This window comes from Copadichromis virginalis, linkage group LG17, assembly GCF_057382275.1.
Source record: "Copadichromis virginalis isolate Kocher_CV1m ecotype Utaka linkage group LG17, C_Virginalis_male_GT1.1, whole genome shotgun sequence".
Taxonomy (NCBI): Eukaryota; Metazoa; Chordata; class Actinopteri; order Cichliformes; family Cichlidae; genus Copadichromis; species Copadichromis virginalis.
This window is the reverse complement of record NC_140634.1, coordinates 5,908,543-5,926,773: the sequence shown is the minus strand read 5'-3', so window position 1 is coordinate 5,926,773 and position 18,231 is coordinate 5,908,543. Positions and strand designations below refer to the sequence as shown.

Below are 18,231 nucleotides of genomic sequence, written 5' to 3'. Positions count from 1 at the left end.
GTATCAGTCCCATAGCAATCTGCACACCTCTATTCAATACTCTTGGGTAACAGAACTGATGTCATTGCTTATTCTTGTAACCCCTTTTTCTTGTTAGGTCATAACACACAGTAATGAAAAATGGAGTCTGTATAGGAAAAAAGGCAGAAGAGATGATTTTTTAAAAATCTTTTTGTGAATGAGTTATAAAGTGGTACACTGCCACTGAGGACCTTATTACGTGACCACGAGAGCTGGATGTAATGTTTTTATGCTGTCCGAGCTTACTCTGCACCCAGTCTAAAAATTATGGACTGATTTGACAGAAAGTGCCTAATTGTTCCTGGAGGAAATATAAAAATGAACATGTTGTATCTACACACGCAATCTTCCTTCATCAAATAATCCCATCAAACACCAATGAACATCTCACCCACCCAAAACCTCAGTCAGTTGTCTAACTGAAAATGACACACAGCAATTGCTAATATTACAGGGCTAGTGATCACTTTGAAGTGATTCCTGGACTTTATTGTCTTACAGCAGGCCTGTTCAGTAAGAGGCTGCCAAGCCAGTGTTACCAGAGCGACATTACACTTAAACTGATGTAAAAAGCATGCATTTTCTTAACCGCTTATCCAATTTAGGGTTGCAGTGAGGCTTGAGCCTATCCCAGCTCTCATAGGGTGAGAGGCAGAGTACACCCTGGACATGTTGCATGAGCCAAGACAGAGAGGGGCATAGAGAAACCATACAGGCACAGGGAGAACATGCAAACACCTCACAGAAAGGCATGCTTAAGTGAAATGTCACACTGAGGCCATTTTTTTTAAAAATATCACTAACACCCCTGAATTCAAATTTACATGGGAAAATATATAAACTGACCTTTGGAATAAGCCCATAAATGAGATTAAGCCAATGTAAGCCGAAGTTGTTTTTCATCAAAAAGACATGTAGCAGGCATTTTGTGCCTGAGTGCAATGCTGGTTAACCAGAAAATCTCTGAAAAGTTACAAGCAGCCATGAGATGGCTGGGAAAAGGCCAGTTGTGCAGCTGCAAATCAAATAGGCTCTGCAGTCCAAGGAAGCTGAGCGGCAGGCAGACAGACAGAGAAAGAGGGAGAGAGCAATGATTAGAGGTCAGCTGTTGAACGAGTCGGAGCGCTGTTATACTTCAAAAGCCTCAAATTATCAGACCCGACCACAACATTCTTTAACGAATGATCTATCTGTCACACTTTATTTTGCAGTCAGCAATCAAAATATGAATTGCCCAAATACACCAGGCTTCTGCTTTTTCTCAATTCAACTCAGCTCCAAGTACAGTTGAAGCTGTGCTGAAAACAGGAACTGGATTCTTGTAGGAGTGGAGGCTCCCGGGGTTATAGTACCCAGTTCATTCACAGAGATGTAAAAGCACAATCCATTATATGGAACCAATTTACTATGTTTGCTTGCTCAAGAGGTTAACACTCATTTGGAAGCAGGTCTCAGCCTCCCTATGATAGTATATATATTGCATTAATGGTACCTTTGTTTCAAAATTATCACAAGACCCTGTTTCACAAAGGAGCAAATCTGAGCAAGACAAACAGTCCATGAGTTTTATTAATTCATCCCGATTATCGTGTTTTAAATGCAAGATAATAAGAATATTAACCTTTTAAAAAAACTATTGTGGTGGATATTAGACTGAAGATAAAAGTAAATACATAATACCTACAATTTGAGGGATTATTGGTCAGACAGTATCTTATTAACTCAAACCTGCATTGCAGATTTTGACAGTTTAAACTCTCAATAACACACACACACACACACACACACACACACACACACACACGAGAGAGAGAGAGAGAGAGAGAGAGAGAGAGAGAGAGAAACGCACGTTATCCAAACTGCTTCATCCCTATGGATACAAGGTCGCTGTCTCACACTGCACTGCAGGGCCTTTCAACCTAAATCAGTGATTTGGGTTATTTCGATAAAATTAGCTTTTAGCTGAAATTAAACCATTAAAAGATTAATTATTTTTTCAAGTCTATAAATAAAATACAGAGTTAAAAATAATAAATCATTGTGAAACTCCCCAGAGGCGCTTCCCTTTTTGGTGACTGGTAAGAAATCTTTGAAGGCGTGATGGTGCTTTCGATGAACCTCGAATTAAAGAGATTTCTCTGTTTTTGAGCAGTAATTTATATGCACCACTCATATATGAATATAAACCTGTTTTGTCACACGTTGAAGAATTGGGACTGAGAAATAAAAACTCTTCCCATCGTATTTATCTATAAAACAGGGTTATTTCATATCGGCGGTGTTCTTTTTCACGGAGCTACTGAAGGCATCGCGAAAGCCTGATCCATTGATCGTCAGATCCAGGCGCCGGCAGGACTCCTCGGTGTTTCCACGCCTACTACTTTCACCCCCTTTGTGGTGACTCTCCGGCTCACACACACTTTGCCAGACTTCCAGGAGTTGGAGCCACTGATCGAAGAGGGAACACCGACAACGTAAGGGGGAAGAAAAGAAAGAATAAACATATTCCCTGCCCCGCATGGATTTGCTTTCTTCTCTGGAGGGATTTCAAGGAGGTGCAATGATTTGTGTCGCTGGGAATTCTGGAGACTTGTACCGGAGAGAAAGGGCACACGTACTCTACGCTGCAAAGTTGTAAAAGTAGTTTCCCTTGAAGTTCCCCCCCTCAAAACCACCCGTTCTGACTCCGTGCTTCTCCAGTTTGTAAACCCCCTCAACCATCATGGCGAGGCGGTCAGCGGAGAAACCTCTGTTTTTGAGACTGAACGCGCGCGCTGCTTTTCGGGATAAACACATTGGCTCGCGCGGAGGCTTCATGGCTTTTTCGCGGAGCTTCGTGTTAATCTGCTTGGCTCTTTCTAGTGGATATTGCGGAGCCGAGACGGAGTTTTCCATCCTGGAAGAAGCGCAAGTCTTGGCCGAACAGATGAAAAAGCTGTCCTCTCAGGAGCTGGGAGTCTTCACTATGCAGGTAATTAAATAAAACAAATAAAAGACACCAAGTTGTTTGAAGAACCGCTGAATGTGTTTGGGTGCAAAGCAGATAACCTCCTCTCGTGTCACGTCGAGCGAGTTGGAGCGGGTTTTAATGGGGTTTTTTCTGGCGCAAACAGGAGCTCTAAAACAGGCCTGCACAGCGCAAAACTAAAATAATAACAACAATACTCTCATAACCGCAGAAAAGATAGTTTGTCGACAGAGATGTTAAAAGTGTTGCGAAACAATAAGCTTCTATGTTGCAGTGTAACAACAGGCTCTTTGAAGTTGGGACGCGTTTATCTGGGACATGAACACGCCGGAGGTTTGAGGTTCTGAAAGGCTGGCGTTTTACCCTTTTATTCTTTTTTTAAGCTCTTAAGTAGTCCCAGTAATAATGAAATTTATTTAAATTCCAATACCTTCAGTTATTACTACACTCTCTGTGTGTGTTTGTTTTTTGTGCGCGCTACCTGAAAATGCCAACAAAAAGCGGGACAAAGTGTCCTTCATAATGCACGTCATAATTTCTTAAAAATGAGTGCCCTCTGTCCCGCTGTGTGCTCCTGAGCACATGTCATTGTGCACATACTCGAGTTTATCTTTTACCTGGTTGATAAATAATCTCCCGCAAGTCAATCTGCTGCAGCATATGGGCTCATCCAGAAAATCATATTTCCCCCAGAAAGAGCTGGTGATGGTTTATGATTAAACGCAAACAGCCTGGATTTCACGTGGATAGAAACACACTCTCTCAGCATCAGTTCTAGCACAAATGATTGCACCTAAAGCTGCCACTGATACATGTTTTCTTCATGAGCAATGTTTTTAGCAATTTTAGAATTTGTTTTTGTAGATTTGTCTAATAATTTAATTAATAAAACTCCACAAAATTGAAATTTCTGTGGTCACATCTTCTTAGTCCTTCTGTCTATTTAAAAGCCCCAAAACACCAAAAATATTCAGGTCCAAAAGGAGGAAATCTGCAATTGTCACAATTTTGTGCTTCTAGCTGTGTGCTTCATTGCCTTCTAAAGACACCCCGCCGACTGCTTTCAAGATAAGGGATTAGTTTGGTCGTGATCAGTGTTTGTTGTCCGCCAAGCAAGCGTCACAGTCAAAATAAAGATGCAGATGTTTTGGAGTTTTGATCTCATGAGATACCAGCCGAAATGAACCCATTCAACAGCGAGTCGGTGGACATGAGAGACAGATCTTTCTTTGGAGAGTGGAAGTCATTTCATTCAAAAATTCCAAACTCAATCACTCCATCTTGCAAGCAGATTTGTGTTCATCTTGTGTGATACTGAAGTGAGCATTTTTGGGGACTCATTCTTAGTATTGTAGTGACCAAACAAAAAATGCTTCGACTCTAAAAAGAAGCCAGAGTCATCAGTGAGAATGACTGCATTGTTGCAGCCCCAGTAGACGAGTAAATGCACTATATGATAATCATCCATCCGTGCAGTGCTGCATTAAATCACCAAATGGCAGGAGGGTGCAGTGCCAGGGGTGTGAAGGAGGTGTTTAGCACTTCAGAGGCAGAGGAGCTCGCAGGCCCCGAACACAGAGGCGCAGCAGCGGGGGGGCCTCGGCCCCAAATGGTGTTTCATCTTCTCTGCTTCCACACTGAGCCGCCTTCATCCCAGCTTTGGGAGTCGGCTTTGAGGGCTTCCTCTGATCCCACCGGATCTGCTGTTGTCACCGCTCATCCCCTCCCTGAGCTCCAGTTTGTGCTCTCGCCGCCCCGTTTCTGGTTCTTTCCATCATTATCGCTCTCCCTTTCTCTGACTTTTTTCCCTCTCCCTGTGCAATTCTTGTTTTCAGCTCCTGTTGGTGTGAATACTTTGAATTAATAGCTGTTTTCCCCTCAAACGAGAGTAAAACGCCTCCATCAGTGACAAAGATGTAATTAATACGAAATGATCTCCGCTTATTGTCGGCCTCACTTAGATTCTCGTGACTAATTTCGCATTCATACAGCAGCGTACAAAATGAAGTGTTCAGCAGTCGGCATCCTTCCCCCGTGTCAGGGGAAAACGGTTTTGAGCTATGAAGATGTTGCAGAGCTCTGAAAATCTGACTTGGCGTGAAGCTTTTTTTTGTTTTTTTACTTACTTCAATTGAAGTGGCACATTTCACAGATTTGCCAGAGTGGTTTTCCAGTGAAAACACAACTGCAAGGGTCTGTTTCAGGCCACGAAAGGACATCGGCTGTGGTGCTCATATCGTGCCTGATTGAAATTCAGAGATGTGCCAGTTCAGCTAATTTTTTTTGTCCCTTTCTCTCTTTAAAAGAAAAACAATCTTTTCCACATATGTTTGTATCCAAACAGAATCACTGATTTTCATTAAAAGTCTTTAATTTCTTGAGTCACAGCTGGCCCTCATTATCTCTTAAAGGAGTTCTTCAGGTTTCTTTGTCCACTGAGCTATGTGCCGAGTTCACGCGCTGCCTTTTCAGATGAGATCTGAGGATTTTGCCATCAAGTGAGCATCCCAGCATGCCCATTTAAAATGTAATTGTACCCCTCTGCACCCCACCCCTCATTCTCTGGCAGATGTGTAATTTGAGGCTCGCCTCTCATCGGTGTTTCTGAGTCACTGGGTTAGCCTTGTTCACTCTGTCATTGACTTAGTCATCAGGGGACTTGAGGGCTTACAGCTGATGCTTTTACGCTGACAGGTCTGCTCTTAATATAAATATAAATATATATGTATTTGATTTAGTGGTGAAACCCTACTGTAGGTAGGGTCAGACTTTGCAGGTTTGCGACGTATCAATCAGAAACTTGATGACAGTTTTCCCTTTTGAGACGTTTCATATCTTCCTGAATAATTTATGATGAAGATTTCTACATTACGACTGCTTATTGTGAAAGGAGAAGGTCTTAGATACCCATAGAGCTTTTCATGTTCGATTTCCTGCAGGCTTAAGCAGAAGGCTGAAGATGGCAAGTTTAGTTTTGGATCTCGATAGGAAATTCAATCTCTTTTCTTACAAAACACACGACTGCAGCTACTTTTCAGAATCAGAATCAGAAAGGGGTTTATTGCCAAATGTTGAGCAGGTTTACAACATTAGGAAATTGCTGCGGTGCTTCAGTGCAAACATACTGTCATAAAAAAATATAAGAATAAGAATTAAAAGTGCTAAGTAGATAGATATATACATGATATATACATGAGTGCAGGTGGTGATCAGTGCCAAACATGGGGTGATGCAGTGAACACAGCGTAGGGTCATGTGTTAGTGGTGGGAACAGTCATACGGTTATTGTTCATGTGTCCAACAGCAGAGGGGAAGAAACTGACCAGTAAGTGGAGCAACAGGCTTGATCACTTGTAAACATGCAGTAAAGAGAGATGTTAAACGTACATAGCCTGATTGCTTTTAACGTTGAGAAGCATGTATGCACTATTGGCTGCTTATTTATAAAGAAAGTTTCACTGTGTTAGTTTCAAGGGCCTCAATCCTCATACAACAGTATGGTTTGAGGCTGAACCCCTGAGGCTGGCTCGTCCATTTATCCCTGGCCCCCTAATTGAATATTGATAGCGTAGTGAAGGTTTGTGTTGGGGTAGCTCTGACAATGTCTTCACTCTGCTATTTTCTGGTTTGGGATCAGTCCAATGGTAACAGAGCTGAGATTGACACTTTGTTGGTTTCTTTAACCTAGACTTGGCTTGATTTGATTTAACATGCACTCCTCTGTCTCTCTCGGTCTCCATCTACCTTTATTCTAATCTTCTTGCTCCCATTTCTCTTCTTTCTCTTTTATTGGCCTGTGTTCCCGTTCCCTCACTTTATATTGAATCAGTTGCAGAGACAGGGTGGGGGAGGAGGAAGGTTTGAGGATATACAGCAGGACATCAGAATTCCTGCTAGGCTCTCTGCAGTACAGCTTCAAAGCCTTCTTGCCTCTTACTGCGTTGCCTGCATGGCTCTGTGCTCAGTCAAGGTTACTATGAGCCTCACAGGCCCACCGCTTCATCTGGGACTGTTACTATTCCCCATCCACACTCTCTCTCTTTTGACTTTGAGCCTTCTCTAAGTGTGCATGTTGAAGCAGTTCATTCAATTAACAACATGATTACGATTTATTTGTGAGCCACTGTGCAGCCTGTCTGCTCAGATTGGAACCTGGTAGTCTGAGAGCATTTTCAGCTGATTATAACCCAGATTATATGAAAGAAGAGGTGTCTTATAGAACTTTTTATTTTCAATAGTCCTCATCTAATGGGAATATGAGCTTTTCAGTGTCTTTTCAGCACGTCTCTGCTCTTGCCTTGTTCCAGCTATAATGGGGCTGTTTTTAGTTCCCTTTCTTCGGGGCACAGAGGTTATGTAATGCGACCAAGTTTTCTCTTTCAGTAAGTGTACTTCTGCAAATGACAAAATATGAGACTGTTTCACTGATGGAAACAGTCTCATTCATTCCTCCATCTTTACTATGTTTATTATGCAAGTATTCAAACAGAAGCTCTGCATGATGTTGCAGTAAAATTTTATTCTGATGAACTCTTGAGCATTCTTGTTGTTCTTTCTATCTGGCATTTAAATGAGTGAGTCCGAGCAGGGTTAGATCGTAAAGTCGTCACAGCAAATGTGAACTAACCCAGTTGTCTCACTTAATTAAAATGCAGTTCACATATTTAAACCGATATTCTGTAATTAATATTTTATTTTGTGCCAGCAGAGGTGAACCAATGTATAAACGAATTAATTTTACTAGGAACAACTAGGAAAATCTTTCGTTGGCTCAGCTCTAACCTTGTATGTAGACTGGCTCGTGAGTTGGTACGTACATTCTTGGTTCCTAGACAGTGAATACTAATTTGGATTGAGTCTTGCCTTGTTGCTACCCTAGTAGGCCAAGGTCTAAATACGAATGACAGAATTTCAAGTAGTGGAAGCAGAGTAAATTTGAATGGTTGTCATTTTGTGTTAGCCTAGTGATGGGCTTTGCCTTTTGCCCCATGACAACTGGGATAAGTTGCAGTCCCCCTGTGGCCGTGGAACTGGAAAAGTGCTCAGAAGAATTGATGGACTGTTGCAGCCTAATCTTCAGATTGTTCTATATCCTTATTATCTAAAGACCACAACTTTAAGCTTTCCCACACTTTACAGAAAGAAAGTATCCACATTGAAACAACAAGCACAAGATCAAATGTTAAAAGCAAAGTAAAATTCTTGGGTGTTTGCGGCTCAACCATAGGATTTATGGGGGAATGGGTTAAAAGTCTTCCTGTCTGGTTTTTAACGATCTCTGTTAATGTGACATGTGGTTACTTTGTTTAACCTTGATTGGATTCTAACCTCATCCCATTAATGGTATGCACTAGGGCTGAACGATTATGGAAAATAATCTAATTGCGATTTTTTTTGCCCCAAGATTGCGATGCGATATGCGATTATTTTTTAAGGTCTTTGTCTTCTGTATTATTAAACAAAGACAAGCAATACATCATATAGTATGGCCAATACTATATTACATTAATTTTAAACTGTTCTTTCCTGGAAGACAGACCTCTGTTATGATGACATGAGGTGATGCATGAATTGATGACTGACATTTTTATTTAACTTCTTCAATCACAACAGTATATTTGAACATACACAATAGTTTATTTTTAGCTTACAAACATCTGAGCATAAAGTGCTGACAAGGAACCCTGGTGTAAACATTAAAATGAAAGTCAGTACAATGTGCAGATTGCAGAAATATACATAAACAAAATCAGTGGCTTTACCACACTCAGTTTTTCGACATCTGTGAACTACTAGACAGTCATTCAATTAAAAAATAATATTAAATAAATAAAACTAATAAATAAAAAATACACACATCTTACTGATCTCTGCAGTCAGTAACATTACACATAAAGTGCAAACATAATAGCAATTGTATAAACACACACACAAACATGCCTTTAAAGTTTAAAGGCGTGAAATTGGACGGTCTAGTTCTGATTAGCGTCACCGCTGTCTCGGTGGAGTTTAATAAACTCGGCCGTCTGCTTCTTGCTATCTAAAATATAACCAGACACTGGTGTAAATTCTCGACTGTCTCATACTTCTGTTTAATAAGTTTTCTGTTTGACGTTTAGTCAGCTGTGTGAAAACCAAGGAGGAACCCACCCGGGGGATTAATAAAGTTTTATTTTATCTAATCTAATAACTTTAATCTCAGCCAAACCGATTTACTCACGAACAAACAAAACACTGAAAAAAGCCCAACAATAACATTTTTAGGTTGTCTAAGTGACTTATATATTACGTTTAACCCGAGCAGCGAAACTCCGCGGTGATCTGAAAATGATGTGCCGGGAGTTGTGCCGTTCTCGGCCGCATCAGTAACCCTCGAGCTCCCGGCTAGCTGTCGAGCTGGTGGGTAGCAGACGCCTCTGAAAACGTCGAAGCACTTTTGCAAATATAGGATATCTTGATAAACCGAGCAGATATTTGATGTTTACACAACTACTTTCTCGCCTGAAAATATGTTAAAAGTTTATTTTGTGACCCAGAAAGATTAGTATGAGTAATTTTAAAACTTAGTAGCGGCCGCCATTGCTGGAAACTGGAGTTTGGCTGGGCCGCGCTATGAATTCTGGGATATGGTAGTAATTTGGACAGCCTTCGGCGCGTCGCTGTGACGTAATCGGTCTACAAATGCGGCCTCAGGAGGATGCAGCCCATGAATTGTATAATATAATCGCAGTATAATCGCAGCCTTTGCGGTTAGAAAATTGCACTTGATCATGTCGCGATATTATCGCAAATGCGATATATCGTTCAGCCCTAGTATGCACTGTTTGCCTTTCCCTCCGATCTCTTTTTATGTGTTTGGTTAATAGAACCAGGAGTGCTGTGAATTAGTCGACCTTGAATTGAATAGCAAGGCCAGAAGTTTTTCTTCTTTTTTCATTCTGACCATAAATTGTGATGCATCTCATTGGTATATGAGCCCCCTGAGGCTGTGCTGGACTGTCTGTTCTTTTTCCATTTTAACAGTGTCTTTTTTCCCCCCCAGCTTTTATTGCACAGAAAAGTTTCTGTTGCTTTAAAACTACCTGCTTTTAAAACATAGTTGTTAGATTCTTGCTCCCAAGTTGCTGAAGATGCATGAATACTTCATAACTTCAAGCTGCAATGTTTTGCAGTGTGTGCAGCTTTAATGTTTTCTTTTTTTGTTCTTTATTGTTTTTATCCTTGCTGAATTGCAAATGAGCATCGTGCACATTCGAGGCTATACGCTGTCTACATTTATTGGCAAGAGTTTTTTTTTTTTCTTCTATAATTTGAAAGTTGCACTGTTCAGTCGAAACTGAGAATTTGTTTTCCTTTGTTCATTTTGCTGGAAAAAAACAGGGCTCTCTGCCAACAGCTGCAAGGTCCCACAGCAACGTCTGTAGTGTTTTAAACTTGGGATGACTTTCACATTGGTCTTCAAAATTCTTGGGCTGTCCAAAATCCTGGGAAGCAGCCCAGCTCTGTCGATTGTTACTTCTGTTACAATGCAGGAGAGAATAGAGTAAAGAGTTTTTATTAAATCAATGGCTGCTTGTGTGTTTGGGCCTAATTCCAGCCACTGAGGGGTTCAGGCACCCTTTATAACCAAACTGCCTTTGAGAACAGTGTGTCTGGCTTCTAAACCGAGCACACACCAAACGCTGCGAGGTCCCTAGAATTCTTGGATCAAACTAGGAGTTGGGTATTACTGTCAGATAGAAGCTGTCTGGATTTAAGGAGGTCATTTTTAATAATTTTGTCTCTTTTTTTTTTTTTTTCTTATTGTTTCTTAGCTTGGGTAGGGCATCTATTGGTCTTATTAGAGTCTACTGTTTAATATGATTATGACCAAGGAGGCCATCTTCTTTTATTTTTATTTTTTGACGTGGCTCCAGAGGTGGGAATGTTGACTTTACTTTATTAGTTCAGACTTTTAAATTAATGCCTATTGTCTAGCTATTGTTGGGTGGACTGTTGTTACATTTGTGCAGATATGCATGGTGCTCAAATATGAAAGCCTGTGGTTTTGGATCAGTGCTAATTTGACTGTGTGGTAGTTTTAAGAAAATGTCTTCATAACAGCACCAGGCTGAAAGATCACTGATGAAACTTGAGATTCATACAAACTCCCATTCACACTTTTTTTTTCTCAAAAGAAAAAAAGGTGTCCACAGTCTGATTTGCACATTTCTTGGTTTCAAAAGTTTATCTTCTGTCTGTTCTCAGTGTGTATGCACTAAAGGCTTTAGTACATCACATTTCCACATCACACTTGCGTAAGTTGCATACTAGACAATGATTGGCTACCAGAGTACTTGGCGTATCAAAAAGTTGAGCATAGAAAACTTTCTTCCTTCAGCAGATAAAAGAGAAAATTTCCACATGTTTTAAGTGACATTTTCTAAGTTATCCATGTCAGGTTGTAAAATTTGACTTGTAAATACAAATTGTAGATTGTTTTGTGTTTGAGTCGTTTTGGACTGCAAGGCTGTTGGAAGAGCTTTATGGAAAGAAATATATTTTTTTCCAGAGCGTTTACATGATACAGCTTTCCATCATTTCGGTCAGATCCCTTTACATTTTCAGCCAGTTTAAGTACAGCCTGCTGCACTGCCTCTTGGCTCCCGTTGGACAGCGGTCAGGACAAAGCATGAAACTGATGTTCTTCTCCTTCTGCACCAGCTGTTGTGGTTTAAATCTGTCTGTACTGTCGTGGCCAGATCATTTAACTCACCGCTTTTTGATCCGTTTTCCACATTTCTTAGTTAAAGGAGGGCCTCTCAGTTTGGCTTTGACTGAAATTGGTTTTGCTGTGTTTTTTTTGTTTTGTTTTGTTTTTTTTCCCCCACAGCCTCTTAAGCCTGTACATTTTTGTAACTGTTTTGGTTGCACACTTTTTTTTTTTTTTTCCTTTTTCCTCCTGACCTGCTCCTAAAATGCCAAGCTCCTGTTAAGAATCTCGATGGAATGTTTCCTTGGCTGCTGTCGCAGTGCTTTGAAGTTAAGCAGTTAGATTAGGAAGCTGTAAACATACTGTCCTTATCGGTTTAACCTGATATAAAGCTAAGTGGGCCACTTGCAGGTAGAGCTAGCATCTGGCATTATTCACAGAACAATGAACTAAATGTTCTTAAATAAAGAAGTATAGCCCTGAAATATGAATGTCAACTAGTTTCACTATTTATCTATTAGCAATTGCCCAATAGTCACATTGGACACAATAGCCATCTGTTACCATTAATATAGCAGCTGAGCTCAGTGTAGATGGATAAAACATGAATAACAGGTGGAATATTGAGCTGTGACGGAGCAGATTATGGACATGGGGACAACTGGACATGTTACTGGCTGTGCAGAGCAGCGAAGGAACGTTGCTGAACCGAGAAGATGGTCCTGAGTTTTGAAAACTTGTCCGGAGCAGAGCAGCCAAATCAGATGGGGTTTTCACACCTAAAGAGCTGCAGACTGAGGCAGAGCAGTGTGACCAGTGGATGAGAGAGAGGCTGCCGGCAGATGTGGACAAGATGATGAACTTTAACTTTTCTACGTTTACAATAATTTCTTAAAATCTGTTTCTTCTTTTGCTGTGAGGTCTGTTTTAAAGTGCAGGGAGTGACCAGTTCAATCTTTCACAGTGATGTTAGGTATGGTCTTGTTTGTTGTACTCTGTTTATTAATAAGTTCTATCATTTGACCTACATTTGACCTTCATGATCTAAAGTGAATTTATCAAAAAAAATTATAGAAATGAATAAAACCTTTAAACTTGATCTTAAGTGCGTATTTTGTTAAATCTATCTTATAATTTGGGAAAATTTGTTAAAAATGAACAACTTGGCTTTTTCAAGAAACAACTTCTTTGCCGTTCCTTCTGTTGTTGGAGGATGGGTTCAAACTCTATCCCGTGGTATCAGATGGTATGGACTGCTTTACTGGGTATTAGCACGGATTTTGCAATTCTAGTGTCATGACAACCCTAGGGTATACGTGAACTTAGTGCTACAATGTCACGTGGCAACAGTTAACACACTTTGTTGATTTGTGCAAACTACAAACAAACAAAGAACTCTTTTCAAATCCATCGCACTCGCAATTTTTACCTCGTAGGTCTAAAGCTACATACTTTTGTGTTTTTCAAATGTAAGTTTGGATCCTAGCTAACCCACTAAACATCTGAGGCACACAATAACACAAATGTACCACTCAGTCGAGGCAGCGGTAGACCAGAAACTCATGTGTTGTGCAAGATAAAACTACTATTTTCGTCAGCGAAGCTTTCTAGCGTACACAAGTTTGCAACGGCTTTGGGCCCATGTTAGAAAGAAGGATCTCTAAGCAGAGAACGCACTCAATCTGTATTTCTTTTGGTTGGCTAAGATTCAATTGTTGGAGCTGATCCTGTCTATAGTGCTTGGCTTCTGTGCCAGTCAGCGCTTTTTTCTGTTAGGAGGGATTGCAGACTGACATCTACTGTAGGAAACGCATCGACTGGGCTTATATTTTTTTTAAAGCAACACTTAAAAAAGCTGAGCTTTCCCAAACTGAGTGAAAATAGTAACAATATTGCGTAACCTTTTATTCTGATTTAACCACAGTACGTGTGACAAAACACTGAGATATACATAAGATATTGAGACCACAATAATCCAGCAGTAACTTTTGGTCCAAATGTATATAATATTTGTATAGTTTCATCATCAACTTTCCTGACAACTGAAATTATCCACGCAGTTATCTCCTGTGTGTTGAGCTCAATCCTGTCGTTGCGCAGCGCTCCAGGTTTTTAGCAAAAGTAGCTAACTCGGCCCTCTGCTTATTAGTGATAAGAACTAATTAACAGGCTGTGCTTAATCAGCTCATTCTCACTTTTTCTTAATGATTCTCTCTTTCTCTGTTACCCCTCTCACTCTTCATGTCCCATTCGCCGTCACCCTCCCTCTGCCCTCTCTTTTCTACACACTAATTCTCTCACACACACATAAGCCACAATGAATGTGTGTGCATGTGTGAAAGAGAGAGAGGATCTTTATTGGTGATCCAAGCTTTGTGTTTTCTTTTTCTAGATTCCAGCCAGTGTTACTTAGTTAGCTCCAACAGGAGATGACCTGGCAGTGTGAGCCAGGGGACCCCAGGCCACCCTTTAGCAAGTCAGTCCCTTCATTCGCCACAATGGGCGAGACTCAAAATGAACTCCGCCTGAATAAGAGAGAGAGAGGGGAAAGGAAAGGGGCGGGGGTTGTGGTGAAGGCAAAGGGGGGCAGTGAACAAAATGCCCATTTGGGAGGGCAAAGAGAATACGGGGACCAGCTCCCACTCCCCCTGCCCCCCAGACAACATGGTCCCCATCCCCCTCAAAATGCGCACGCACACACACACACACACACACACACACACACACACTCTCACGGATGCATGCGCACACTCCTGCAGAAGAGGCTTTACATTCTTGATGAGGAGAGTTGGAGCTCCAACTGTGGAGAAGCAGATCAGACTGTTTTGCATGCCTTTTTTCCCTCGTTTCTCTTTCTCTGCTTACGCCTCTTTCTCGGTGCTCTGAGTCGCATATATAATCGCCCAACTTTTACTTTTGTTAAGGAGCGCTTATTCCGAGGGTGTCTCAAATTTTCACCCATGTTTTTATGCCTAGTTGCAGTTTTTTGTTTTTGTTGGGGTTTTTTTGTATATGGTAAGTGCATTTTCTTTGGGAGGGGGGGGGGTGGAGATCTGACTGCGCATAAGTAACAGCAGGCTTTAAGGCAGCGTGCAGTTCAGAGCATAGACAGAAAATGCTAAAGTAGGTGCTGGGGGTTGGAATGAAAACTAGAGTAGAAAAGATCGTGTGAATCGGTCGCAGCCAAGAAATGGCAGGCTTTCATATTGTGGAGTCTCACACACACTCACAAACACACAAAAGCACAGTGGCAGCAGTCTTCTCTCAGTTTCTGAGGATTTGTAAGACGCCTCCCAAACTCTAGGGTCGCAGGGTCATGGAGGTGGTCTAACTTCTTTATTCACATACTGCGAGACAGTAAAACATGGAAACCTTGTGTAAATTTACAGGCCCAAGGCCCATCAGTGCACCGATGTAAAGCTGTGGTAGCGTGTATAGTGTGTGCATGTGTGAATTCACAGGTAAGCAACCTTAAATTTGACTAAAACACAATATGAAGAAGGTGTACTGTAGCCGAGTAAACCTTTGATTTTATTTTGTGAAAAGCAGCAGTGATTACATTTTTGGGCAATTGGAGGCAACAAGCCTCCAGCTCCATTTAAAGATGTCCAGGTAGTAACCACACAGTTTTGTCCACTTAAGCCATTGCACTACAATGCCTCAACGTGAACTAAAATGTGGTACATATCTAGTAATATGTAGTACGATCATAGAACACAAATATTTGTCATTGGAGTCTGTCTGCAATCCATCCCCATACATCAAACACAGAGCAATATTAGCAACGTTGGGCCTCTGGCTCTGTTTTGGTCTCAACACCCTTTTGTTTCAATGACTGACCTTTAAACATGAAAACAATTGGTCTTTAAAGCAAAAATAATGAGCTAAAAGACAGTAAAGTCCATGGTTATAATGCTGTAAATGCTAGAGATACTTTGACATTTGGGTTTTTGTGGCACTGGTTTCAGCATTGCTGGAATACCTCAGGAAAAAAAAGAAAAGTATGATCTTTATGCCTTCAGGTTTCAGTGGATTAAAAATGCTTTCACTGTTTCTACTTTCTTCTTTGCCTATCTTCTCGAACATCTTCATCTTCTCTTGATTCATGGTGTAATTGTGTCTGTGGGTGGTGGCATGTGAAACCATGTCCTTTGCCTTTTGTACGCTGCTGGCTTGCTGGCTTTGAAGATGAATCAGGAAGTGACCTGGACTAATGAGTTGAACTCTGGACTCTCTGCCTCCGTCTGTCTCTGTAAGACAAGGCTGGTTGGAAGATGAAAAGAAATGCGTTGTTGTTTTTCTTGCACAGAAAATGGCAAAGGGGGAAAATGTGCTACAGCTCGCTAATTAGGAGGCAAGGAGGAGTGTCACAGCTTTGAGCATGAGATGAAATGCTGGTAGACTCCGAAACACCACTTTAACTGTTCCAAATGCGTGTGAATCCCTACTGTCGCGCTCTGGTGCTATCCATATCTTTATGTCTGCCTATACACACACATACACAAGTCTTATAAACATGGAGACTCATAAAAAGCTACATGCACAACTGTGTTTAGCTATCAGTGTCTCTGAGCTCAGATATGTGTCTACTAAACGAGTGGTTTATTTGGTTTAGGCTGACTCAAAAGTAATGGAACATGAGCATTAGGCCAAACAGGCCTCAGTGTTTGACACGGAGATGGCCAGCTTTACTCAAGATCGCCAAACAGTGCAGCTCTCTGAAATAAAGACTGCAAAATGATATTTGTTCCCTGGATAAACAATGAAAAATCCAGGCGTACTGTGTACACTTCGCATAGATTGCGCCAGTACAATATAATGGTTTTTTTAGTCAAGTCGGGATTTGATGACCAATAATGTCTCACATGAGGTCTGACTCATAAAGTCATATTGCTCTTGTTGCACGGGGACCATCTTAAGATGTTCTTGCAGCACATTTCACTTGTAGGCGTTGAGTTTAAGAAACTTACCAGTTATCCTATGCTTGTTTACACTGTCTTAAGTGCGTCTGTCCAGGTTCTCTATGTGATCTCCTCCTGTTTGACTTGGTTGTAACAAACAGTTGGCATGTCCTGCTTTCTGAGTGTGTCAACTTGTGGTCAGGCTCAACAAACCTGTTACTGTTGATGTGTATTGGTGTAGTATGAATAGACTGTTTTTAGGTTTCTGACATGTTTTTCTGTACAATTTACAGCCTGAATCTCTTCTGACTATACCGTCACTTATATGTACTCACCCAAAACCCGCAAGCCAGTCCTTAATGTCATGATCCTTTCTGTGACGTAACCTGTGGAGAATCCCTTTAAATGATTTTACTGCTTTTCAGTATAGATCGTGTCCCCCGTTACTTCCTGAATTTAGAAAATCTGTGGTTCACAAAGAAAACTTCTCTCATCCAACAGACAGACGGCGTGTTTTTGAAATCAGTCCTGGCATTCTAGCTGAGAGGTCTTAATGTTGAGTCAATAGCCAAGCAAGCTGGTCTGTCTCCTTTATTTCTTTCTTTTTAAAGTTTTTGTTTTTTTCTGGCAGAAGCCCAGTTATAACGCTTTCTATAAGAACACTACAGTCTCATTTTATCCGGTCTCATCCACTCCTCCTCATCCTCTCTTGACTTCCACACTTCTGTTTCCCAGATCTTTACTTTTCAGTAGACCAGGTTTGTTTTAGGCTTGGTTGGCTGGTGTCATGCCAATTATTCTCAAATACTCCAGCCCAGGCATCAGTACGTCAGCTGGCCAGGTTTTCTGCTGGTATCTTGCTGGCAAGCGAACAGGGTGACAATGTGCAGCTTTTCTTCACTTGTTATGGACTTAGTTTTTTTTTAAACAATTGTGATATAATAATGCATGTTTTCAGAAAAAGTGCTCAGGCTGTGTAGCCTGGGAATTGGACAAAGCTGAGAGCTCATGTTTCATTTGCTCTGGCAGAATGTGTCTGAGGTTCATCCCTTTCAGATTTACAAATAGCCTTGCCCGTGCTACCCCAATCAAAAACGTGAGATTTTTCACAGGTTTTGCTGCTTTCGAATGCTTGCAAGTCTATGCAAATGTGCCCGCGTGCTCCCATTGATGATTTCAGTGAAGCTGAATTGAGAGCGTCATGACTAATTTGCATACAGGCGTCTGTCTTTGGCTTGCATTTTCACGGCTCTCTGCCAAATGCGAGTTCCTTTAGCCATTTTCCCACATGGAACTTCCTGTTTTAGAGTCAAAACATAGGCTGTATATAAAAGATGGAAATAGTCCGTTGCAAAGCTCGAGTTTAGCAAAATTGAAGAATAATTGTAACACTAACCACACACACAAATGCAACACTAACCACACACACAAATGCAAAATAAAGAAAGTCTTTGATGGTGTTTTGTCCTTGATCTGAAGCAAGTAGGAGTTTTAATCCTGCTCTGTTTTCATGGCTCCCAGTCACAGGAGTGCAGCCAACACCTCTTACCTTTCCCGGAAACGTTAGTCTGTCTGCGTTACCTGGTCTATGTGTGAAAGCACTGTTAGGCTGATACTGAGCTCTGTGGGAACAGGTATCTGTGTTCACT

General features: G+C 41.1%; 1 protein-coding gene across 1 annotated transcript in view; it reads left to right on the top strand.

Moving 5' to 3' along the window:
• The first annotated feature begins 2,452 nt into the window (after positions 1-2,452).
• cachd1 (cache domain containing 1) overlaps positions 2,453-18,231 on the top strand; it is a 101,842-nt gene continuing 86,063 nt past the window's right edge. Inside the window, exon 1 of the mRNA XM_085436323.1 lies at positions 2,453-2,992. Within this exon, the coding sequence (XP_085292449.1) occupies positions 2,744-2,992 (249 nt within the window). The 5' untranslated portion in view covers positions 2,453-2,743. The remainder of the gene's footprint in view (positions 2,993-18,231) is intronic.